General features: G+C 52.0%; 1 protein-coding gene across 1 annotated transcript; it reads right to left on the bottom strand.

Annotated features, from left to right (window-relative positions):
- Positions 1-1,114: 1,114 nt before the first annotated feature.
- Camkk1 (calcium/calmodulin dependent protein kinase kinase 1) lies at positions 1,115-25,797 on the bottom strand. Its single transcript, XM_031352989.1, has 16 exons — positions 25,676-25,797; positions 18,128-18,528; positions 17,440-17,487; positions 17,000-17,053; positions 16,522-16,573; positions 16,181-16,314; positions 15,718-15,754; positions 14,617-14,638; positions 12,920-13,008; positions 9,708-9,907; positions 6,968-7,021; positions 6,277-6,350; positions 5,749-5,836; positions 5,393-5,521; positions 4,893-4,996; positions 1,115-3,013 (listed from the first exon to the last, which is right to left on the bottom strand). Exons 2-16 carry the CDS (start codon positions 18,485-18,487, stop codon positions 2,941-2,943), a joined length of 1,518 nt encoding a protein of 505 aa, XP_031208849.1. The 5' UTR covers positions 18,488-18,528; positions 25,676-25,797; the 3' UTR covers positions 1,115-2,940.

Below are 25,797 nucleotides of genomic sequence, written 5' to 3'. Positions count from 1 at the left end.
GAGTGACATTCTTGCTAGGCAGCTATTGGGGACATAGGCTGGAGACCAGTGGGGTGAGAGTCAGGGGCTGAAACTGAGAGACTGTGGGGATAGGGAAGAAATGGGAACAAAACCTATGTATTGGTCTGGCACTTGACAAACTCATTTGGCCACCCTCTCCCTTCTGGAGAAGGCCTAGTACCGCCCCTCACAGGAGCATAAGGTGACCAAGAAGCAGCCAGGAACATTGAGGGTCTGCATTCTTCAGGTAGAAAAACTGATGACCAACTGATAGCCTCTAGCTTGGTCATCTTCTTGATCTTCAGCACTCGTCAGTCTCCAGCTTCATCTAGTTGCAGCCATGTAGGGCCTGCTGGGCAACACCCAGAAGGTGCTCATCTTCTGAGTTAACTGTAACAAGCCAGGCTCTTGTAACAAGGACTTAATTTACTGTCACAAAAACTCCATGAAAGGGCTGATACTATTAGTACTATGCCAATGAAGAGACTAAGGCTCCTGAAAAGACCCGCTGAAGGTGTCAGTTATCAGGCAGGTAGCCAAACACAAGGCTGTCTGACCCAAGGATGACATTTGATACTGCCACCCTGGAGGACCCCATGACTAGAGTGTTAGTGTTGAGGCTAAGAAGTCATAGGCAAGACACTGGGCATGCCAGTTCCCCAACTTAGCCTTCCTGAACCCCCGATGAAACAGGAAATGCGGGGGCTGGACAGAGGGCTCAGCGGCTAAGAGCACTGGCTGCTCTTCCAGAGGTTCTGAGTTCAATTCCCAGCAACCACATGGTGGCTCACAACTATCTGTAATGGGATCTGATGCCCTCTTTTGGTGTGTCTAAAGACAGCGACAGTGTACTCACATACATAAAATAAGCAAATAAATCTTTGAAAAAAAAAAAGGCAATGTATCCTATGGCTCTCAAGCACTCAGTTCTCCCCAAAGTTGCAGAGGAGACAGGAGTCCCTAGCCTCATGAGCCTACCTTCCACCTCTCCTCTCCCTACCATACCATGCTGTTCAGGAGTCTACAGTGCCTCAGACAGAGCCTTCCAGAAAACTGAGCCAAGTCAACCGTGACAAGAAATAAACATGTCTGGATACAGAAGACATACAAAGCCTTTTTTTTTTTTTAACTCAAGAAAGGGCTTTTTATTGTTTGTGATTCACTTCCTAAGAAGTTAATTTTTATAAACACTCTTATGGAGTTTGTTCACTTCTGCTACATTCAAAACCAAAGCCAACTGAAGCTCTCAGCAACAGGTGACAGTGAGCATGCCTTCCTGGCTCTGCTGGGGACAATGAGGCCAGCCACCCAACTGCAAGCTTCTCCCAGGTAGGTCCCATCCATGAAGTTCCCTGATCCCTTGCTATTTATTGGTTGGTATTTAGCTTGCCTCCCATTCACTCTATAAAAGTATTCTTAGAGATGGAATTGATGACTTGTTGTCAAGCCCTGGGTTACACTGGCTGCCTTACTGCAGAGGAGTTGGGTTGAAATGGGAGCCCTTTGACAATGGGCTACCTGCTGCTCCTAGGCATAAGTTGATGTAGAAACTATATTACAGATGCATGTGCCAGTATGAGACATGCAAGTGTGCTGTATACAGCAGATGGGCACACACACGCATGTGCACATGAAGGAGCAATGTACACCCATGGGCACAGAGATACAGTGGGAACCAGTGCTCCCACCCAGCCTCTCTCTTTCTAGTCCAGTCCTCCTGCATTCAAAACCCAAGTGGGCAGCCAGGATCTCTTATGGGAGGCTTTCAGAGAGGGCTACCTGAGTCCTGCTCATCTCCCTTTGGGGGACCAATCCCTATGAGCATTATGAGTAAACATTAGAATAGCCAGACAACCACAGAATCCACAGAGCTGACATCTGTTCTGGAAGGGCAGTGTCCACGCCTGTCCCAATTGTGCAGCTCTGATCTGTGTGGACTGACTGTCTGATGTCCTGTACTGAAGCAACTGGCAGGAAGGCCACCTGCCTGACAAGGAGTGCATCTTGTATGGTCCTTCATCTGGCTGAGCCTCCCACCTGGGCAGTTCATCCTTCATCATAGGCCTGTGGTGAGTAAGCCAGCATCGGCTCAGAGCCTGGATCCCAGTCATTTCCACATCTGCAGGGCTACAGTTCTGAGAATCGTGGCCCTCCTTGTCACTCCTGGTGTTCTGCAACCTTCATTCTGGAGATCCATAAGACTGGAAGGGGGTTTGGCAGGCAAAGTACACTGCTCTGGGCTCAGGGCTATGCTCCAAGCTGGATTCACTTTAGCCCTTTCTCCGGCGAGTGCAGAGCGTAAAACACAGTCCATGAATGCCAAGTCCAGATGACTGCCAGTGTGCAAGGGACTACCCGAAGCTGGAGGAAAATGCTCCCCGCCACAACTGCTCCCACCCTAGCCCTCAGGTAAAAGACAATGAAAGAAGAATCCGGATTCTCCAAGATCAGTCTGCTCCCAGGCAGGTGTCATTATCGGTAACATCCACACTGGAGATCTGAGTACACCAGCACTCGGCACCTTCCACACAGAGGTGAGGCGATCACCCCTGCTTGTGTGCAGCAGCTAGGCATGCCACCAATCCCTATGGGAGTTCTCTGAGGAGCCCACCAGGTCACCACCTGCCATTCTGGTCTCTTGCCTTCTGCCCTGGGCCTCACCAGCCAGTTAGGTAGGGTTTCTAATATTCCCCCACAAGATGGATCAGAACAGAGAGAACCAATCGGGACCCCCCCACCAAGCCCCAAATGACACACATTCCAATCCTGTCCCTGGATGTGCCTGTGCGCAGGTCATGCAGCACAATGGGTGAGGGGGGCCAGGAGAGGGGCCGCAGTCCCCAGCCCCCTGCCTGCAGGGGCGACTATTGCATGAGGGCGGTGGGCCTCTGGAGGTGCGGAATGAGCATGCTGCCGATGGCCCTGGGCACATGCAGGGACTCAGGATGCAGCCTCATCTTCCTGGACTCCGGGAAGCTCTGGGCTTTTGCCCCCTTCTCCACAGCCTTCTTTCCTGTTAGGAAACACCAGGGGCAGAGAGATCCCAGGAGTCAGAATGTGTATGCAGGAGATTCTTGCATCCATTCCCACATGGTTGACTATCCTATAGTCTTTCAGATCCCCACTCCACACTAGCCTCCCTAGGATCTGTACCATCTTGGCAGTTCTTCTTACTACTTCCCCTGGCCCCAGCCAGAACCCACACCTCTTCTGTGGCTACCCCCTACTCTGGGATGGAATCTAAACCTCTCAAGAATCTCTCACTATCTGACCCAGATGACTTTCTGGTATCCCAGGAGCACTGGCCAGGTCAAAGGTCTTCCATGTTGACCTTGACTGGCCTCCGGTGGGTAGAAGGCTTTCATTCTGTGTTTTCTTTACCTTGCTCATGGGGCAGAGTTACCACCAGTCTTGGAATTCCACCATTCAACACATCACATCCCTGAATCTGATCACCCACCCCTACTCCCAACCTTTGTTTTAAAAATGCCCAATCAGCAGGGCAGTGGTGGCACACACCTTTAATTCTAGCACTTGGGAGGCAGAGGCAGGTGGATTTCTGATTTCGAGGCCAGCCTGGACTATAGAGTGAGTTCCAGGACAGCCAGGGCTATACAGAGAAACCCTGTCTCAAAAAAAAAAAAAAAAAATCCAATCAAAGGATCAGTCTCGCTGAACTGGACTAATAATATCATAAAATGTTAAAAATGGAATCTACCAAGGATCCCAAGGCCGTCGGTGAGGTTAAAGTGTACTTTATCCTTGTTTTGTTCAGTTCCAGGGAACAAACTGGAACTATTCTTAACTATTGGCTGCTTCATTGTGCCACCAGGGGGCGCCAGGACACAAACACTGAGCTGGAGTGGTCCTGTTTACTGCACAATCGTGATGTCAGACTGTTGTCTCTACATAATCATCAACAGATTCCTTTTCACTCTCAGATCTGTCCTAGTTCGTCTGTCAAATCCTACATGATCCACTCCAGCATCAGGTCCCTGATACCGGTTACTTCAAAGAGGAGTGAGGATGTAGACATCTCCCAGGTCTACCTCACTGTGTGGCCACTCCTTGAAAGGACAGGCCTGCACAAGATCCATGCTCACCTCCCTGGGAAAGTACCTTTTCCACAGGGCAAGTCAAAAGTACAGCCCGTTTCCCGAGCTCCCTCACAGCCAGAGAGGTACCTAACTGCACTAGGACCATGGTATTCTGGTTCACAGTGCCTCGCTGTTCTCTCTGAAGCTCTACGCACAAACTCTAACTGGAAGGTGTATTTTACTGCAGCAGAAAAACTGAAAGCCAGAATCAATGTTCAGAGAACTGATTTTCTGATCTCTCCCAAAGTAGTGAACTCATAGACGTGGTTCAAAGCAGAGACCCCTTAGCAAATGGGCTCTTCTCATCCAGCCTTGTCAGCTAACTGGTCCACATGGACTCACTCGATGAGAAAAATAACTGGATAACAGGAGCCACTCAGGAGGGCATCAAATGCCCAGCCTGGGGCCAGGGAAAGTGGTCAGAAGGGCCCATTTCTCTATGGACACCAGCCTTCAATAAAGAGCAAACCTGAATCTATAGATTTTTGACTGCCAAAGGCTGAGGGAACCACAGATTAGAAGCCAGAGAGTTGGGCTGGACTCAGTAGGAGAGCATGACCACTGTAGGCTTCCAGAAAGAAGATCTGTCCCAGGGAAGGCTGAGTTAAGTCTTCATCTCTTACAGTGTGTGCATACAGGACATTGGGCCTAGACAAGGGTGCAAATGGGGCCCTGCTCTGAAACTTAGGCTCTAGGGACAGCTCCACAACTAGTACAAGTTGGGGACATGTCTCAGTGCCACACTTCAGCCCAAGCCCAGGGATGAGCCCACAGGCCTCGGCCCACTGTACTTACATCAGTAAGTTTCCTGGCGCAGACATGGATCTTTCTTCCCTGCGTGCTTGGGGCTCGAATGGGTTTCCAAAGGAACGCTTTCTCAGCATAGACTTGACCAAGATCTGGGGAAGATAGGTCAATATGGGGAATAGGCCTGGCCAGCCAGTGCCAGCCTTGGCAAGCAGATAGGTTCATGGGGGAGGGTGTGGTCTAACTGACAGGCCTCCAGGTTTTTCACTGTCATGCCTAGACACCAGCGTAGTGCCTTGGGAAGAGCAACAGTTCACAGAATGCAGGCAAGGAAGGGACTGCTTCTTTCTGCCATGCCCTCCCCAAACCTCAGGTGACCTTATTCCAATACTCCATAGACTCCAATGGAGCAGAGGCTTCCATGGCCCCTGTACTCTGGCTGATTGACCTGATGCCCTAATGTTCCCTTAACGGCCAAGAGCAGAGCAAGTCCCAAGCAGTGGCCACACCCCTCTAAGACGAGAGAGTCCCATCCCTCACCCTCTTACCACAGTGGTCCAGCTGGGGATGAGCCTGACTGAGTTCTTCACCTCTTCCTCAGTCACCTCCACCACACTGCAGTGTTCCTCCTCTGAAGGGAGGGGTTCCTCTCCATGCTTGGTCACCCAAGGGTGTAACTGTAGAGCCCAGAAGATAGAGAAGAGTCAGGGTCATCAACCAGGGTCAGAACCCAAGAAAGGGTCAGACATCAACCAGCTAAGGTCACCAAGCATCCCTAGCATTGACCTCGAAGGAATCCTCAACCCAGAAATGCCAAACCCAAACCCAACACACAGGCCCCAGGGTAGGTCTGTCCAGAAGGGGATGCAGACCTTGGCCCTGGACAAGGCCTCTCGTCTCCCACCTTGATATCTGACACCCCAATTCTTGTTTCAGGATTCTTGTCTAGCATCTTCAGGATCAGGTCTTTGAGTTCCTCGCTGACCTCTGGCCTAGGCAGAGAAGAGGAAGGGGATCAGGATGCCACCATGAATGAGGGTTCTTTTCTCCCTTCCTCGGGACCAAGAATAATCCCAGGCAGTGGTGGCGCACGCCTTCAATCCCAGCACTGGGGAAGCAGAGGCAGGCGGATTTCTGAGTCCGAGGCCAGCCGGGTCTACAGAGTGAGTTCCAGGACAGAAAAACCCTGTCTCAAAAAAAAATATAAGAGAGAGAGAGAGAGAGAGAGAGAGAGAAGAATCCCAGACATATTATTCCTCAGATGGAAGGGCAGAAGGCCATCCATCTGCTCTGGCCTCTCCCAGGGATCAGTTTCCCCTTTCAAACTCTGAAGGCTGAGATGGGGCCCTCACAGGGCAAATGCTCTGCTTAAGTTCAGGAGTGGTGGGCGGGGCTTCCATGATTCCCACTCCCCCCTCCACAGACAACTCACCCTTCAGGGAACACAACGGCCTCATTCTTGATCTTCCGGTGCAGGGCCAGGATGTACTCATCAATGAACGGGCACTGTGGGAAGAAAAGGCAGACAGGATGTAGGCCTTGATCCACGCTGTAGGGGGCCAAGGGTGCAGGGCAGTTTATGCCCCACCCCCAACCCAGCAGCTGGGAAGGCCCCATCTAACTTGTTCAGGGCACACAGCAAGGGCTCAGCAAATGTAACTGAGCGGATGAGTCACTGGAGAACTATGCTGGCTGCACCTGCCACCAGCAATAAAAGCGCCTGCAGCAAAGCCTTCCTCTCCCAGGACCTGGGGTTTGGGGACGTGTTCACTAAGATACGGCCTGCCTTCCTAAGTGTGGGCAGGGTTAGAGGTCAGCAAGACCCAACAATGTGAAGAAATGATTGCGTGGATGAAAGGAATGAATGACATCAGGAGAGGACAGGGCTCACTCTGGAGGAGAGGAGGCAATACCATTGTCCCCTCATCTTGGATATGTGCTGTCCCAGGACAACAAACCAATCCCTCCCAGCGGGAAGAAAGAAACAAAAGGCCTCTCTTCCCTCAGACTTCTCAAAAGCTGTTTTGTCTAGGGGGACACACACACAAAAAGACCCCGCATCTATCACCCAACTCCTGCATCCTTGAATCCAGTCACAGTTGCGCAGGCTCCTCAGGACTCACCTTCCCATAGACAAAGCAATATAGCGTGACCCCAGTGGCCCAGACATCCAAGGCCTAGAAAGAAACAAGCTGCGTCAGCAAATATGACCACCCCACTTCCACCTCACCCATCTTTATTAGGCTGCGCCAGAGCCCTGCAGGGACACTCCTCCCCCAGATAGGCATCAATCAGCAAACACTCCCTGAGGCTTGATCTATGCTGGGCCCTGCGCTAAGCACGGGGAGATGCCTAGGATGACCGGAACAGAGCTGCAACATTCCTGGGACTGTGGGCTTCCTAGGGACAGGCCCAGAGCAGACACTGTTTCTAACTCAGCAGGTTCCAAGCCTCATTTCATCTGCGAGGTCACCTGCCGCCTCCATGACACAGATGGACTTCCCAAACACAGTATGTATTAAACTCCTGCTCGATAAGTAGCTTTGGGTTCAAGAGAGCCTCACTTCAGTTACTGTCCAACTGCTTCCGATGCCAGAGGCACCTGTGTCCCCCTTATCCCCATGCCCTCCAACAACTCCTCTCAGACCCAGGTGGGGCTCTTCATAAGACCCTCATGTGTGCAGCCCCTGACACAGACAACCATCATCATCATCATCATCCATCCATCCATCCATCCATCCATCCATCCATCCATCTATCCTTCCAGGGAACGCAAGGTAAATGCAAACTGGTGTGTCCGGAGACATCAGTTTTCTTTCCAATCACCAAAGTCAGAATGACAAAGAGAGGCCAAGAAGCTGGAGGGCAGGAATAACACAAGATAATGTGTTTGTAAACACTTGGGACGTAGCTACTGGAAAATCACTAGTTCAGGGTCATCCTCAGCTACACAGCAAGTTCTACAGCAGCATGGGATATGTGATACCCTGTCTCCACCCCTCACCCCAGAAAAAGGGTGGAGGGAGAAATGCTTCCAGATCAGAGGACTCTAGGGACATGTGACAAGTGACCCTGATGGTTCTTCAGGGTTAAGAAAGGAAGAAAGAGAGAGAGAAAGAGAGAGTGAGTGAAAGAGAGAAGAAAACAAGCAAGCTGAGAACATTAATACCATTTCATAACAATTTACATGTGTGCAACACATTATAGAACAGTCTCAATAGTGATAAGTTCCTGACCTTGGTCACTGTACTGAGATTATATAAGAGGATGTCCTCGCTCTTAGGAAAGTCACTAAAGCACATAATGATAAACAGACATACTGTCTCAAAATAAACTTTTGAATGATTCAGAAAAATGTAATAGGAATATTCAGAAACATAAAGACAATGAAAAAGTGAATGTGGAAAGCTGATGGATCCGGGTAAAAGGCTGGAAAGATGGCTCAGTGGCTAAGAGGATTGGTTGCTCTTCCAGAGGGTGTGGGTTTGGTTCCCAGGCCCCACATGGTAGCTCACAGCACTCTGTAACGTCAATCCCAGGGGATTCAACACCCTTTCTGGCTTTTGCTGGCGCGAGGCACACATGCTAGCATACATGGAAGCCAAACACCCACAGCATAAAATAACATACTAATTGTTTTTAAAGTCACACAGGATTCCTTTATACTCTTATAACTTTTCAGTAATTTAGAATTATTGAAAAAACTTTTTAAATCCTTTTTTGATTTTCATTTTGCAGTGTTAGGGAATGAACCCAGCACATGCATGCTAATCAAATGTTCTACCATTGAGCTATGTGCCCAGCCTCAAATAAAAAGAGTTGAAAAATGGGCTGGAGAGATGGCTCAGCAATGAAGAGCACTAACTGCTCTTCTGAAGAAGGTCTTGAATTCAAATCCCAGCAACCACATGGTGGCTCACAACCATCCGTAATGAGATCTGATGCCCTCTTCTGGAATGTCTGAAGACAGCTACAGTGTACTTACATATAAAAATAAATAGATAGATAGATAGATAGATAGATAGATAGATAGATAGATAGAGTTGAAAAACTAATTTATACCCTTGGCCTCTGTTTGAACTCCAAGGCCCACACTGCCCAGCAACCTCTTCCCCTTCCCTGTATGGCAGGCAGCATGCAGTGGGGCTGCAGTCAGCCCCAGGCAGTGAGGGCAGGCATCCACACTGCTGCAGTACCCTTAGGAAACCTGCCTGTCCCCTCAGCAAAGCAGAAGCATTCAGTCTCTCTAAACCAGGTACCTCTATGATGATGACACTGGAAAACTATGAGGCCAAGAAATAATCTCTGTCTCTCCCTCTCCTGCTCTCTTGCTCTCAGTCTCTCTCTCTCTCTTGCTCACTCACTCTTGCTCTCTTCCCCTATATGTTGTAAGTAAGCTTACAGTTTGGTGTCGGGCTGCACTCATAACCACCTCTGGCCACAAAAGGGTCTAAACCCCAGCCACCAGCCTTAGGCCTCTTAATCCTCCTGCACATCCCTAGATTCCGCCTCCCGCTCAGATTCTCATGGCCCAGTCTAGACCCTGCCATGTCCAGGACCTGAGGAAACCTCCACCCTCCTCAGCCCTTATCACAGAAGGATATGAATGGGACTGTTTTGGTTCTGCCTGTACCACAGCCCAGCCCAGAGCCTCACACAGAACAAGCAGCAGTAAGAGATACAAGGGAGACTGTAACCATTCGCTAGGAAATCAGAGAAGCTCCACATGGGGTATGTGTTGGGCTCCAGAGAAAAGATGGGCATACCACTATTAGATGCAAGAAGTTCCCCCCCTCCCCGCTCACTGCAAGCTGTTCTGCCCCTCCACCCAAATCCCAACCTAGCCCTGACCCTGGGACTCACCTTCCCACTGAAGCTCTGGCCAGAATCAGAAATGGCCTCTGGGGCCATGAACGCCGGGGTCCCTGCCGTACTAGACAGCTGAGCATCATTCCCCTCAAACTGGTTGCTGACACCAAAGTCAGCGATCTTCACATGTCCATCGTCCCCAAGGAGTAGATTAGATGGCTTGATGTCCCTGTGGACAATCTTCTGGCAGTGCACTGCAGAGAGAAGAGGGGGATATGCAAGCCTGGGGGATCGCCATCCCGGGCCCCTCTCCTGCCTTCACCCAGCCTAAGAAGCAAGCTGCATCCCAGCCCATGTCCACTCATGTGATGAGAGAACCTCAGAAGATGACATTGGGGCCACCTACTGCACAATGCAATTGAAGACACTGAAGGGGCTCTTGGGAGCCTTTGGACTCCAAGTCCGGTGCTCTTCCCTCAACAAACTAGGCATTTCCTGTTGAGGAGGGAAGTCACAGGAAAATACAGGGAAGGACAATTTCTCCAGAGGCCCTTCCCACATCAGCACTGTCTGCAGGCCCAAACCACATCGAAGACTATGCTTAGGTCCAGTCTCAACCAGGGAATCCTCCATCCCAGGACTGATGCTTGGCTTGGGGGTTGGGGGGTGGGGTCCTCTAGTGTGCTATAGACACAACGGTACTGCCTCAGCCCTAGGAATCTGAATAACTGGGTGTCAGAGAAGGAGGCACCAGGCCTCAGCATCACCAGGATGAAGAGGGTTGGGGTGAAGGTCAGACATCTCCAGCAGAACGAAGCCAGAGAACAGTGCAGAACACTGGGACCCTGCATTGTCTCCAGGGTCTAGCCCTGCCAGAAAGGGACACTAATCTGACATCCCCATCAGAGCAGGGAAGGCCCAAATGATGCCCATTTGACCATGGAATATAGTCTTTAATTCTTTTCTCAACTCTAGGCCTGCCCCTGAACTCAGGCCCTGTACACATGTGAATGTCTGACAGATAACAGTATCGATATGCGTCTCAGTATCAGAACTTGACACCTATCTACAACCCCCATTTAGCAAAAGAGAAAACTCCCCACTCTAGCCAGGCAGACTGATACATGACTGTAATCTCAGCTGAGTCAGGAGGACTGCAAATTCTAGGCCATCCTGGGCTATACAGCAATACCCTTTCTCAAACATGAAAAGGAAAAAAGAAACTCCACATTTTCCCCCTACTGTTCTCTGACCCTAAAGACCCGTTTCAAAAAATTCTCAAAACCACCTCAGCTCCTCCCCCTCCTCTCGACCTCAGAGCAAGCAGCCAACCGAACCTAAGGTGAGGAGAGCCCAGGCTGGGTGTAGTGGCACACAGTGCCTGTCATCCACCATAACCTGAGAGACTTAAATGACTGCAGTGATGAGGAGATTGAGGCCAGCCTGGGCTACATAGTAACACCTGAGTTAAAAAGAAAAAAAAAACAAGCCTGTGCATGAGTGATTTGCATGTGTATATGTGTGTGTATGTGTGTGTGTTTGTGTGTGTGTGTGTGTGTGTGTGTGTGTGTGTGTGTGTGTGTTGCATCTCAGTGTCTATCTTAATACACCTGCCTTCATCATCTGGGCCTTTCTGACCAGCCCCAGCTGTCCCTCCACAAGTCCAGAATGACAAGTCTTTGGGGCACAGATGCCTCCCTCATCCACCTCTCCAGCTCCCGGGGCTAACTCTCACCTCAGAGATGCCTTTCATTAGGATCAGCTGGGCCCTAAGGAGGTTGTAACCTAGAACCCTAGATTAGCATGCATCTGACGTGGGGTTAGGAGGTGGCAGACAGGACCTCGGCAGAGGAGAAGGACCCACCAAAGGAAGCGGGTACAGCCAAACCCTGGAAGGGTGGTTCTTGCTCACTGCTTACTAGATCAACAGACAGAGAATAAAACGTTACCCATCCTTCCTACACTGTGGACTCTTACTGGAGTCTATGTATTAAACACTTGTTTATGTGCCTCAGATTCCCTACATGTACAAAGAGAGCGCTAATCTGGAGACGCCAGAGGGGCTCAGCAGCCTAGAGATGCCCCCGTGACATTGTGGGTTACACCTCAGCTAGGGAGGGAGAATTCACTCACAACAGGTCCAGATGAGAGGTTAGAGAGATGGGCAGCACCCTATTTTCCGACTCAGGCCAGAACCCTAGGTTTCCGAGGGCCCTCCTCTCCCTGGACCAGTTAGTCTCCCCACGCCGGGCCACCCTACCTCCTTCCCATCCTATTGCTACTGCTCTAATCTCAACCTCACCATCTGTCACTTGAGCTGTGGAAATAACCTGCCCCTGGCCAGCTGGCCGCCTCTCACGCCCCATCCAGCCACCACACAGCTGCCAGGCAGCGCTTTCTAAGAAGCAAATCCCATCAGGCTTTCCTCTGCTCAGGGCCCTCATAATACTGACAGGCTTTGGTCATAAAGTCTTCCACAGAGATGTTTGCAGCCTTCACGATATGGCCTGGACAGTGTTCCAGCGCCGTTGCTCATCAACTACAAGGCCACGCCACTTGAACACACCATCCAGACAGAATAGCCCCATTCCTCTCTTGCCTCTGCCTGACAGGCTCTCCTACCATCAACCCTCAGAGTTGGCCAGTGAACCTTGACTCTTTAGGACTTGATCTCAGCCTCTTCCAGAAAGCCTGTCATGGCACCTGTGCCTCTGCAGCCCTGGCAGGCATCACTTGCCACACAGAGCTCCCTCAGTCCTAGACCATCATCTGTGTCCCAAGCAGGTGCACATAAGTGAGTGAAAGTGAATGGATGAAATAAATGAATAAGTGAATGTACTTCCTGGCAATGAAGCTATGCGCCCCTGAGCATAGAAGTCCTTACAGCTAAGCCTACTCCGCCAAGGACACAGGCACTACGCCAGGAGACACTCTTTCCCAAGCAGCTGGACACAAATCCTTTCCATCCCGTATCTCCTGATGTTCTGCAGAGAGGAGAAGCTTGGATAGAACCCAGCGGGAAAGACCAGGACAGGAAAGACACGCAGAGCCACACGGTGGTGAATACGAGGCACGCCGAAGAATCTAGCGCATGCCCAGAGAAGTCCACTCGGTCCTCCACCCACACCTCCCCGCCCCTTTCTCCTCTAAAGCTGATTGGTAGACCAGCGCTGACTGACAGAAGGGCTCAATGGCTGTTTAGCGTGGGCAAAGCCGGCTCCTATGTCCTCTAGATCCAGTCCCCGTGGACAGGCAGTCTCACTCACAGTACTCGAGGCCCAGGATGATATCCCGAAGGTAGAGGCGAGCTTGTTCCTCTGGGAAGGGCTTGTCGCAGGGCACTTCCATGACTGGCCTGTGAGGAAGGAGGGAGGACTGTTCAGTGGCATCAGGAGTACAGAAGGCTGCAAGGACTGGGGGACAGGGACCTTCCTGGGTTCCTGATGCTCATGGGTTCATAGATGATACTAGCTTCTCCTATATGCCAGAACTGTTGTGACCTATCTATCCCTTTTCAACCATAATTTCAAGGCAAATTTATCTCCTTTTCCACTGGCTTGTAGCTCTTGCAAGAATTAAGTTTAACCAAATAATTACAAAGATGCCATTTAAACCACTGGCTCTAAAACTGTGGACCCAGTCTCTCAAGAGTCAGGCAATCAATCAAGTGGGTCTGTTTTTTTTCTTGTCTAATGAAATACAATGTTTCAGAATGTATAGCACGTGATAAAGATAGGTATAGTTAGTGTCCCAGATTATTAGTAACAGACATTGGCAGCAATACAAACTTCCCTTTTTTTTAAACTAGTGTGGTGGAGCACACTTTTAACCCCAGTATTCAGGAGGCCTGCCTCCTGGAGAATCTCTGTGGCTTTAAGGTCAGCCTAGTTTACACAGCAAGTTCTAAACAGCCAGAGCTACATAGTGAGACCATGTCTCAAAACAAAACAAAAAACAAAAAACAGCCTGGTATTACAGAAAGTGCCTGTAACCCCAGCACTTCAGAGGCAGATGCAGGAGACTCACCATGAGTTCGAATTCAGTCAACATAGTGAGATCCTGTTACCAAAAAACCAACCATATACTTGTTGCTATTGTCGTGGTGGCGGTGATGGTGGTGGTGGGGGTGATAGTGGTGGTGGTAAGACAGGGTCTAAGGTAGCCCAGGCTGGCCTAAATTCAGTATGTAGCTAATGATGACCTTGAACCTCTGAAGTTCTAATCCTCTTGGCTCCACCTCCTGATTACAGGCATTAGCTGCTGTTCTTGGTTTTATGCAGTGCTAGGGACTGAACCCTTGGTGCATCCTAGATATAAGTCCTCTACCAGCTCAGTTACAGGCTCAGTCCCTAAAGTCGTCTTGTTTTGAATGCAGGTTAAAACAAATTAGTCTTTCAGGAAAGGACTGGCAGTGAGATAGTTCATAAGCTTCATCTGAGGCCTGGCAGTGAGGGGTTCAGGTCCACCCAGCCCTGTACCCACTAGGCCATGTCAGTTGCTCTGCAAATACTCTCATACATCAAACAGGGCAGGCAGATGGGGTTAGAACACCAGGCTTTATCGACAGCTTGCCGTGTACCCTTGGGTAGGCTATGCCCCTTCTCTGATCCTTGGCTTTCTCTCTGCCATAACCATGAGCTGGTAGTAATGCTCAAAGAACCCTTGGTGATTTAAATGCAAGTGTGAGTTTTACCTGAGAATATCCCTTCTTCCACTTCCAACCAAATATCTTCCTAGTTTGTCAAGGTCTGACTCAAAGCCCATCCCTCTCCCAGCCTGAGTCCCCCAGCCTCCACAAGCCTCACTGGCCGTCATTTGAGTGGTCCCAGGTCTCTTATTTACCCTGAGAGCTGGTGTACAGCTCTGCTTTCTCTTACACTAGCTGGACTCTGGGCAGGGAGACAGAGGGAGATAAGAAGACCTGGATTAGAAACAGCCTGCCTGAATGGGACGGGGAACTCACCCCTTTCTCAGGAGGTCGAACACTGAAAGAAAAGAGAGAAGAGAGGTATCGTAAGGCGGGGGGTGGGGAGCAGTGCCGAGGTTCCTCCCTGTTCTGGAGAGGCTCAGGGGTTCCTCCCCATGGGCCTGCCTGACCTTATCCTTGGGTGCTGAGACTTCAGCATGGAGCCCTTTGCCAGGCAGGGACTGAAGCTTGAGAAAGGGCGGACATGTTCCCAAAGCTCCAGTTAGTAACACCCTGACCAAAGCCTTGCCTCTTGATGCTTAAAGCCAGCTCTCCTGCCTCACTCCCTTTCTGTGATGGAGCAGAAACCCAGGGTCTTCTTGCAAGTCCTGGGCAATCCCTAGAGTTTCACCTCTAGCCCTCCTATCTCGTTTTTTCCAAATCTCCTCCTGAAAAGGCCCAAGGATCAATCAGGATAAAGAACTTAAATAGTAACATCCATATTAATAAGGATGATTACGAATGCGCACATTTCTTGACATCAACCCTACAAGATCCATACCATCCGTACCTCATTTTATTATTTTGTTATTAGAACTATCATTTTCGAAGGGCTGGGTATTGAGCCCAGTTCCCCAAGCATGCTGGGCAAGTGCTCTACTGCTGAGTTACACTCCCGACCCTAGTATCCCATTTTATAGGTGAGAAAACTGAGGCTGGATCCCCAGATTCACTGACTCAGCTAGCTTCTTGTACCTACTGAGTGCAGAACCATACTGACCCAGACTGGTCAGGGGCAGAGAGTGGGGCCAAGAAATAGTCACTAAACATGATTAATCTAGCCAGGCAGTGGAGGCACAGGCCTTTAATCCTAGCACTTGGGAGGCAGGCGGATTTCTGAGTTCAAGGCCAACCTGGTCTACAGAGTGAGTTCCAGGACAGCCAGGGCTACACAGAGAAACCCTGTCTCAAAAAAAAAAAAAAAAAAAAAAAAAATCCATGATTAATCTAGGTATCATTCTGCAGTGCTGTACAAGTGAATCCAAGGCTTGAGAGTACAAGAGATCATGGCTATCCGAACATTCTGTGTGTCCCTGGGGAGCCCTCACTGGGACCAGCCCTAGGTAAGTTACTGTGGGGATGAGCTGGGTCACTCACCCAAATAGAGATTGTCTTCAGCTGGATCATCCAAGACCTGGTCAGAGGGAGCAGACACAGGCACAGGGTTTGAGGAGGAATGGAGTTGGAGAACCCGGGCCTCCTGTCCTTTTCTAACCTAAGACCCCCACTGTGCCCTGCAGCCACCCTGGATACAAAGCAGGAACTGTACAGGTGCCAACACAGGGGTCTCAGTATTACGGACCTCCCCATCAGCCCTCCATGTAACAACCCCTACCCCTGGAGAAGGGATTCACAGTTACCTCCGGGGCTACCCTTCACCCTCAGCAGGAGCACCCTGGACCAGCCTGGACTGCCTCAATACCTCCACAGTCCCATCCAAGGATGTTCTGCCCCCAGTGCCTTACCCCACCTGCTCCCTAGGCCCCAGTAGGCTGAGCACCCACCCCACCCAGCCACTCACCCATTGACCGAGTTCCAGTATACTCGCCACCCCTCCTACCTCAATCAACTTGACTACATTCACGTGGTCCAGCTTCTTGAGAATGGCAATCTCCTGGTACACACGCTCCAGGGGCAGCAGCTGTTTGGCTGGCCCTCCCTGGGCAGCTTGGGACCCTCTCGGGGGAGGACGACCTGTGACCAAAAAGGGAGTCAAGGCACTGATCCTGGAGAAAGACCCTCATGAGGCTGAGATCTCGTTCCAGTGAACTAAACCTAGTCCATCCCCAGGCCTTGGCTCCTGCTTCCTACCCTCTACCCATACTCCTAAACAAAAGGAATTAGGGACCATTCCCTCCTCTGCCCCAAGCCTAGGAGCTCCCAAGGTCAAGGCATACATACGAGGAAAGCCATATTGCTTCAATAACTTCTTTTTGGAGAGGACTTTCATAGCCTGTGGAGAAAGGGACAGAAATATCACATCTGTGCAGCCACCAGGGGCTAGAAAAGGCAGGTCACATGGGGACCATGGTCCAGATGAGCACACTGACAGCTACCACTGGCACTGAGCAAGTGGCCAGGTATGTCTGCTATGCCATAGCCCAGTCTAGGCCTTCCTCCTGTTCTCTCTTCAGAGGAAGCCAGGCTCTGCTTACATACCCCAAGAAATGGAAAGTCCATTCCCTCAACACACCCCAGGAACAGGAACCACCCCCTAAGAGGTAGGCCTGGCTCCTTTCCCCAGCACTTCTCCCTACACACTGGGCTTCTGGGGTCTGACCTGGGCAACACGTGTTCCCAGCCCCACTGGCCCCTTTCCCCAGCACTTCTCCCCACTCTCTGGACTTCTGGGCAACACCATTCCCAGCCCCAGACTCACATAGTGTCTGTCTTCACTTTCGTTGTAGGCCAGCCTCACCACACCATAGGCACCCTGCAGAGAGCCATCGTCAGCCCCTCAAGATATAGCCACATTCTCAACAGCTCCAGTCCCAGACTCTGCATGCCAGCTCCACCCTATCTCCTACCACCTGGTTCCGGGGCTCACATTTCCAACTGATGAGGAGGGGACTCCTGTGCCCTGGGAACCACCCACCCCTGCCTCACAGCTCCATGCAGCCTCTTGTCTCCCCTAGTCTCCATTAAGAACCCCGGGAGTCAGGAGTTAGAAGTTATCTTTGCCCTCCCCTAATAATCTCCCAATCAGGCTGGGGGTTCCCGGCTCTGCTCCCCAGTCCCATCAGAGGGAAAGAAGGACGCTCAGAGAGGACGACTCTACTCTGCCGCGCCGCCCCCGCCTGCATCCTGCCCAGGTCCTACCTTGCCAATCTCACTCTGCAGCTTGTACTGGTTCAGTTGCACACAGTCCTGGGGGAGAGAGGAGCATCAAGCACAGCTCCTTCACATGCTGGACATGCTCATTCTTAGGCAACAGTGCTCCCATCTTGGGAGATTGTTCAGGGCCCAGCCTCTACTTCTCAGGCCCACAGCTCTCACCAGCCTTTCAACTTTGGATGGGGAAGATTAGAGGGTAGCAATCACCACCATGAGAGACAAGAAGCCTCGGGTGATGTGTGAAGATACGATGGGTGAAGCCCTCGCTAGGCTGTGTTCCCATCAGGATCCCAGTTCACATTCAGATCCAAGCCCACGAAAGACCAGGAACTGGAAGCGCACTGCAGTTCAAAAGTCAGAGCAGTCTCTCGGAGGTGTGATTATGGCTCAAGCTTGGGATGGTTTGGGGGTAGAGACATACATGATCAATTCTCAAAGCTCTAAGAAGGCTTCTTAGGAACAAGAGAGAGCCCTATGCCTAGGCTGAGGGTGAGAAGAAGCCAGGATGGCCCTTCCCTGGGTTGGGAGAAGCCCTACTGTGAGGTAGTAAACTTCTCAGTGAGCTCTAAAGGTTTGCAAACCAAAGAAAGCTAAGTATATGGTACATATAGGGGGTGAAAACCCAGGCTTTCCCGGCAGGTCCACAAACAACCTCTAAGTCCACCTCACTAACCTCTGAGTCGGAGATGGCCACACGGTGGGACTCGATGGTGGGTCTCCGCCAGGCCCGAGGGGAGATGTGACTGGCAGGTCCTGTAGAGTAAGGCCCAGCCTGAGCCTCCAGACAGCTTCCAGCTGGTCGCTCCTGCAGGGAGAACTTTCTCGCTGAGAGGCTGGGACGTCCTGGAGTGGATCTTGAAGCACTGCCAGGGATCACAGAGGCAGCTCTGGCCCGGGGTGGAGGGTCCACACCATTCCTGGCAGGCTCTGGACCCTCATCTGGCTCTTCCAAGTGGGCCACATTGATGGCTGCCACCCGATCTACCAGCTCTGCTCGAGGGTCTTGGCAGCAGACAGCTGGGCCACTCTCCATCACTTCAGTCAGCGGATATTCTATAGAACCTTGTTGGGAACCTGAGAAAGGAAAGAGTGTTACTCCTGGCCAGACAAGTGGATTGAGTCTAGATCCTTCTCGCTCTATAGCCACAGTGCTATAGACCTACCTCATGGCTGTTCCCTTGGCTGGGCTTACTGGCATCCAAACCTAGGGATCCCCAGTAGCTCACTTAGCTCTGCTGCATGCCCTCAGTGTCCTGCCCATAAAATGGGTACAGTCACTTCTGCTCTGACTTCTACATAGAAAGGGGCAACAAGGGGCTGGCGAGATGGCTCAGGGGGTAAGAGCACTGACTGCTCTTCTGAAGGTCCTGAGTTCAAATCCCAGCAACCACATGGTGGCTCACAACCACCCGTAATGAGATCTGATGCTCTCTTCTGGTGCGTCTGAGGACAGCTATAGTGTACTTAAGCATAATAATAAATAAATCTTTTGGCCTGAGTGAGCAGGGCTGACCAGAGAGAGCAGAGGTCCTAAAATTCAATTCACAACAACCACATGAAGGCTCACAACCATCTGTGCAGCTATAGTGTACTCATATACATAAGATAAAATAAATGAATAAATCTTAAAAAGGAAGAAAGAAAGAGAGGGGGAGAGAGAGAGAGAGAGAGAGAAGGAAAGAGAAAGAAAGAGAAATAAAACTGGTTCTGCAGTGAGGACAGACAGATGTGGGAATAGCCCAGAAGCCAAGTTACACTAAGGCACGAAGTTCCAGGTCAATTCAGTCCCAACTACACAGGCTGGCCAGTGGCTCAGCAGTTGACACCCTTGCTGACAGCACAGCCCCATAGAAGCAGGCGGAGCACTGGGGCAGCAGACCCAGACACCTCCTCCAGGAATTCCTCCTGGATGTCCCCCAGACCTTCACTACAGTCCCTCTCCACATTTTTAAGAACATTCCCTGAGGTCTCTCTGGCTTCCATCACCTCCTCTCACTATCTTCAAGACCCCGAGATAAATCTGGTCATTCACCTCTCTGCCCTAGTAGAGTGGCCAGCCCAGGAGAGGCTACTCTAGGGGAGGGGCCACCTTGGGGTCTGCCACACAAGACACTAGTGCAGTTTCTATATCCCTCCTGGTTTGTTTGTCCCAGCCTGCCCATGTGACCAAATGTCCCTTTACGGCTGCTCTGCTGGGGCCCAGGTGCTCCTGGGTCTGGCTTCACACGTCCCATCTACTGCTCCCTGGGTCCCCAACCTACTCAAAGCCCTAACAGTGGTCCTGGCTTGAGCCTCAGTCCCCAGCCTCGGGCCCACCCGCACATCAGCCATAACCCCTAGCTACACACGGCCCCTGGCCAAGCCCAGACTTACTCTCAGGACCAGGACCACTATCTCCACCACATGCTGGCTCCACCCTCTCCCTAAGCTCCCTCTTTACTGGGCCTCATTCTGCATCTTCTAAGAAAAGGAAGTAAGTGGACTCCTGAACCCCTGCCCTTCCGGCCTGTGGGTGACTTCCTCTATCCTGACTGCAACTCAGAGAACACAGGTCCCATGGGTGCCATTGCTCACTCTACCTTTGGCTCTCCATCTTTTATGGCGAATGAGGGCACGGGGGCGGGGGGGGGGTAGGGCCAGCTGGAATACCCTAGCCGTTGGTAGGAAGCCACCTCTGCTGACAACCTACCACAGCTCTGGGGCAAGCCAGGCTCCCCTCTGTACTGTAGATGCTATATCTATCTAGCTGCTCTGGCTACCATCAGGCTTGGGCAGAGGTCAGAGCCTCTGCCTGGCTCCCCGCGCCCCTATCCCAATAGAACTGCCAGCCCCGGGGAGGGTACACCAGCTGAAGGGCCACCTTGGGGTCTACCACACAAGACACTAATGCAGTTTCTATATTCTTCCTGTTTTGTTTTTCTCCAGTCCGCCCATGTGACCAAATGTTACACTCACATGTGCCTGAGTGCTAGGAGCCAGGAGGCAGCAGAGGCAGCAGAGCTGCTGCTAGAGAGAAGAAAGGAAACTTGTGCGGCTAGAGCTCTGAGGGGCCTCCCTGGAAGAGGTGAGGAGGGTGAGGAGAGCCCCCCCCCCCAAGCCTGACTCCTTTTCCTCCCTCTCTTCCCTTCTCCATAGGGTAGGCCTCCCCACCAGGTCCTAAGCCCTGAGATGAGTTCTTCAGTCTGCTTTGTCTCCGTAAGATCACTTGTGTCTTCGGCAGCGCCTGGCACGTAAGAGCTCGATAAATATTTGCTGAATACAAGTGGTCGCCATAGCGATCTCTGCAGCCCTGGTCCCATTACTTGGATGGGAAAGCACTCTCAGTGAGGGAAGCCCAATTAGCCTCAGGCTGCAGACCACATCAGGATTGTGCACAGAGGCAGAAGGGAGCCTCCAGCGGAGAGAAGCCCCAGGCTGGCCTGGCCCATAACTTTTGCATATGATTTCCCTACAGCTACAACTTCTAAAAGGCCATCTTTCCTTAGCTCTCTTTCCCCTTTTCCTTAGACAAGATGGGGTTAGGGAGAATGGGAGGGGGGGGGACAGGGAGGAGCAGAAGGGTGAGTCTGGGACCACACAGCAAGTAGGTGCAGAAGCCTTCCCATCTGAGTCTGAAGCCCGGGGTGGCCAGGCTGCCTACTTCCTGGCTGTTAGGAGGGAGTGAGTAGGGCAGATAGCTTTGGGTATTCCTCATTGGTGAAATGGCCCACGAGGTAGACCTTGCGCCCATGTGGTTGTGAGGTGTCAAGAAGCTGATGCTGTTAGGGACCCAGAACAGCGGTTGCTGCTAACAAGCTCCAAAGAACTGAGTAGCGACTGCATGGGATGAGCTGGGGCCCAGATGGATGCGAGGGTGGTTGTGGGAGGAGGTTGTGAGAGCTGACGTCAGGCTCTCCATCCATCCCTCCCTCTCGCCTGGATCAAATTCAGGTGACTAAGCCAGGCTTGGCTGGAGAGAGGCAGCAAGGGAGGCCCAAAGTTTCTGCCCAGAGTCTCGGAGATAGGGCCTTGTGCCTGGCCTGTGGCTGTGCTGTATGCATGGAGGCCTGTGTCTGACCAGGGAAGAAGAATATACAGGAGGCTGGAAACTGGTCTGTCTGTGCTGTGGATCTGCACCCAGGAGCACAACTGTGCAGACAAACAGATCTCATTCTCTCTCTCTCTCTCTCTCTCTCTCTCTCTCTCTCTCTCTCTCTCTCTCTCTCTCTCTCTCTCTCTCTCTTTCTCTCTCTCTCTCTCTCTCTCTCTCTGAGGAGGGCTTCCCTTTTACCAGCTGATCATATGCATTTCTGTCCCTTTAGGCCTGCACATAGATGTGGCTAGGGCCAGGGGAACCAGACTCCAGGTTTACTCCACAGGGTTATCTGTCCCACCAGCCTGAAACTGGTGGTGGTTTGTAAGGCTAGCCTGAGGGTCCACTCCTCCGTAGCGGCTCACCCAATGGGTTTTCTCAAGGCCCTACCCAAACTAAAGTCTTGAGAATAAGGCAATTTAGCAGGTAAACAGGATCAAGTGGACAAACAAAAAGATGGACAGACAGGCTGAGATGTAGACCCAAGTCCCAGGACACAGCAAAGAGTCTTGTGGGCAAGGGATTTCTCCACAGGCCAAAAGAACAGCCCCAGCCTCCGGTTCTCCCTCATTAGGAAAGTTCAAATCCTGTTCTCCCCGATGGGAGCTGCGCTGCCTGGGTTAGGGCACTAAGGATAGATAGATAGATAGATAGATAGATAGATAGATAGATAGATAGATAGATAGACACACACACACACACACACACACACACACACACACACACTATGGTTTTTGAGCCAGCCTTCCTCTGTAACCCTGGACTGTCCTGGAACTCGCTTTGTAAACCGGGCTGGCCAGATCTGCCTGCACCTGCCTCCCGAGTTCTAGGACCACCCTGCAGGACTAGGACACTAAGCTTCCTGAGACATCAGTTTTCTCACAGGTGAGTTAGACAGATGGCTACTGTCCAGCCTTCTCTGTGAACCCTTAGAAGGAAGTGGATGAAGCGGTGGACACAGAAGCGGTCTGTGCCTAAGTAATATGTAGCTGGACTGTATGTGCATTAAGAAGCAAGTCTAAGTGAGCCCTGCTCTACCAAACACAACCCACTTTAGGTGCCTGGCTCCAGGCTAGCTTGACTCAGGCTTCTCCTTCAAGCTGCACCCCACCCTCCAAGTGTCTGCCACTCCCAAGTACACCAACTCTTGGCTTCAGAAGCCCACTTCATCTGACCTCTTTCTGAGGATACGGCCCATCCAGCTAAGTCTCTTAACAGAGGACAGGAGAAGAAAGAGCAAGGAGACCCTGCAGTCACCCACACTGGTTCAAGCAGCCCTACTTTCACTGGTAACTTCCGGGACCAGTGACTTCAGAGTTCTGCTAGAATGTTCCAGAGTCAGGCTGAGCCAGGGACCAATCGCCATCCAGGCAGAGGATGAACAGCCTGATCAGCAAAGGAATGGTCATGGAGGAAATGCAAGGAGGTAGTGGCCATGTGGGCAGCATATCAAAGCGGTCCTGACATCTCTGGACCACTGCACTGTAGCCTGCTTATGCTTCTGGCTAGGGTCTCATTAGGGACTCACTCTGGCAGTGGTGGCCTTTGCAGCTCCCCCGCCCTGCCTGGGATGACTCAGTCCCCTTGAGGGAGACCCAGGAGTGTGGTGCCAAGTCATGCTCAAGGATGCCTGCTGTGAGGATGGTCCTCCCACTACCTCGGGGATCCCCAAACACCCAGGTGGGCTCGTACCTCCCCCACTGCCGCTATCCTTCACAAGGCATCCTTCAGCCCACCTGTGGAAACTGTCATCTGTGGGCTTCTTTTTCTACACCAGCTCTGAGCCTCCATTCTCTTTCCAGTGAACTCCCCCATCCCTGTTTCTGGGCAGCTCAGCTACATCAGGGACCTATCCAACTCAGCACCATCCCTGTTCTGTTATTCGTCCACTGTTCCCATCATAGAGATGGGAACTCCATTTCCCCAGCTTTCATAGGACCTGGACCAGAAAGGCAAGAGCCAAAGGGACTGTTTCTCCTCTCTCCCTCCCTCTCCCCACCCACTCCCTCCATCTCCTGCAGGACTCACTCTCTGCCCTGGCTGCACCCCACAACTTCAAGGTTTGCAAACTGCAAGCTCTGTGTCACCAGGCCTTTGCACAAGCTGCTCCTTCTGCCAGGAATGTACCTCCCTTGTCTTCACTGCCTGAAGACCAGTTCAGACATCACATCCTTTGAGAAGCCTCTTTGATCTCCACCTCCCCACCCCACCCCCCTTTGCTGGCTGGATGAGCTCACTAAGTTAAGCACCTTTAACAGCACAGATCTGGGGATAAAATAGCCAGGTTCTGACCTCTACTGTTCTCTCACTATTTCTGGAGGTCTCCCTACCTCCAGATTAATATCCCACCCCTCCCTCCACACCAGTTGCTAACAGGAGGATTTCTAACATGCAAATATGTTCAGAGTTTGCCTCTAGTGTGAGTCTGGGGAACAGACAGACACACTGATTCCAGGCATGCAGATTCAGAGTCCTGCATCCCTGCTACAACTATTCACGGGGTATCTGCTATATAGGTGCTAGGAGGTAACCTGGTAAACCGAAAAGACAAAGTTCCCACCCTCACCATTTGCCTTCCAGTAGAGTCATGAAGCAAAAAATAAGAATGCTAGCAATAAATACATGATAGGTGCCATGGGATGTGCTGGGAAGCCAGCGACTGCAACAAGACAAGGCAGGAGCGAGATGCTAGGGGACGCAACTGATGTAGTGCAGGAAGGGCTTGTATGCAATGCAAGCTCTAAGCAGCTTTGGAAGGAGAAAAGCAGTAGACAATGTGGACACTTGGAGAAGAGCATCTCGAGTCAGAGAGACTGGCCTATAGGGGACGGTGCTTGCTCTCTGTGAAGATCAACATGGCAGATGTGGCTGCTGTGCAAAGTTCCTTGGTGAAGGTGTGCATCCTGAGAGAGAAGCTAAGGTCCACTTACACTGGCCTCGGAGGTGTTCTCCTGGAGGAGGTGACATTGTGACCACTAAGCAGGATTCCCAAGGGAGAAATGGGAGCTCACCCTTGTGCCTAAGAGAGATCCCTACCCAACACGGTAGTGGGACTTGGGCTTGGTTTATTGGTTTAGGGTTTGTGGACAGAAACCAGAGGCCTCCAACACCAAAGGAGTGTTAAGCTGGGAAGCAATTCAGTTGGATAAGGTTTAAAATAAGCCTCAGTCCTGGTGTGAGGACTGAGCTTGGGGAACCAAGGAGCAAGTAGTAGGGTCTAGAACAGTTTGACCCACAGTGTACGTGGGATGGAAGAGGTAGGGATGCGAAGAAGACCCAGCCTTGAAAATCCCAGGGATTTTCAAGGACACAGCTATGCGCTTCAATCACACCCTGAACCTGGCCAAGGCAAAGAGAGGCACCCGCTGAGACATAGTCCTGGGACCCCCCCAAGCCATGTGACGCGAGCTCTGCTCACTCTGTAACACCCTCAAGACAGGCACACACCCCTTCCCTGACAGTGGTAACCCTTGTCCTCGTGACCCGTTGCTCACACACCACTCCATCCTGAAACGCATCCCCCCACGTACACAGGCACACTCGTGTCCACGTGACGCACGCACACCCGCCTCCAAACACCACACACAGCTCCCCGCGCACGTGTGCACCCTCGGAGCACCAATCCTGTACCCACCAACCCAGAAACCACAGCGCCGCCTCCGCCACCCTCACTCAGCCAGGGGACGACTACGCAGCAGCTGAAGTCGCTCGCCGCATCCGTCCCATTCATCATCCCCGCCCCCAGCTCTCCACGGAAGACTCACGGGAGGGCCGTGGGAGAAGCGCTCCGCCGAGATCCACACGTGGGTGCACCCGTCCAGACCCACTCCGAATAGACACGGCCTCCACCCAAAGCCAGGGCCCAAGGCACTGCGCGCGGGGCTTCTATGCAGTCCCGCAGACAGCAGCTGCGGAAGGGACGCAGGTGGCAGGGCACCCGCATAGCTGGCTTAGACAGATGAAGGTTCAGGGAGCCACCCCGAGGACCTGGCCCTGCAGACACAGCGGGAATCTCTGCACGCCAGATTCCGGCTGCCCACGTAGACGCGGCCTCGCAAGACCACCCCTCTCCAGCACGCTGGCTGCACAGGGCGGCTCGGCGGTCCGCACCCCACTTCCCAACTCCAAGTCCCGGGTGCTGACCCCTACCTAGGCACCTGGCGACAGTCTCTGCGGTGGGCGCCAGGCTCTCTCCCGCTGTGCGCGCCCCGCCCTGCCCGCCTCGCCGGGCTAGGATCGCCCGGCTCAACCCGCCGGCGCCGCAGCTCCAG

This window comes from Mastomys coucha, unplaced genomic scaffold (genome assembly GCF_008632895.1).
Source record: "Mastomys coucha isolate ucsf_1 unplaced genomic scaffold, UCSF_Mcou_1 pScaffold5, whole genome shotgun sequence".
In the NCBI taxonomy this organism is placed as follows: domain Eukaryota; kingdom Metazoa; phylum Chordata; class Mammalia; order Rodentia; family Muridae; genus Mastomys; species Mastomys coucha.
This window is presented reverse-complemented; position numbering and strand designations above follow the sequence as displayed.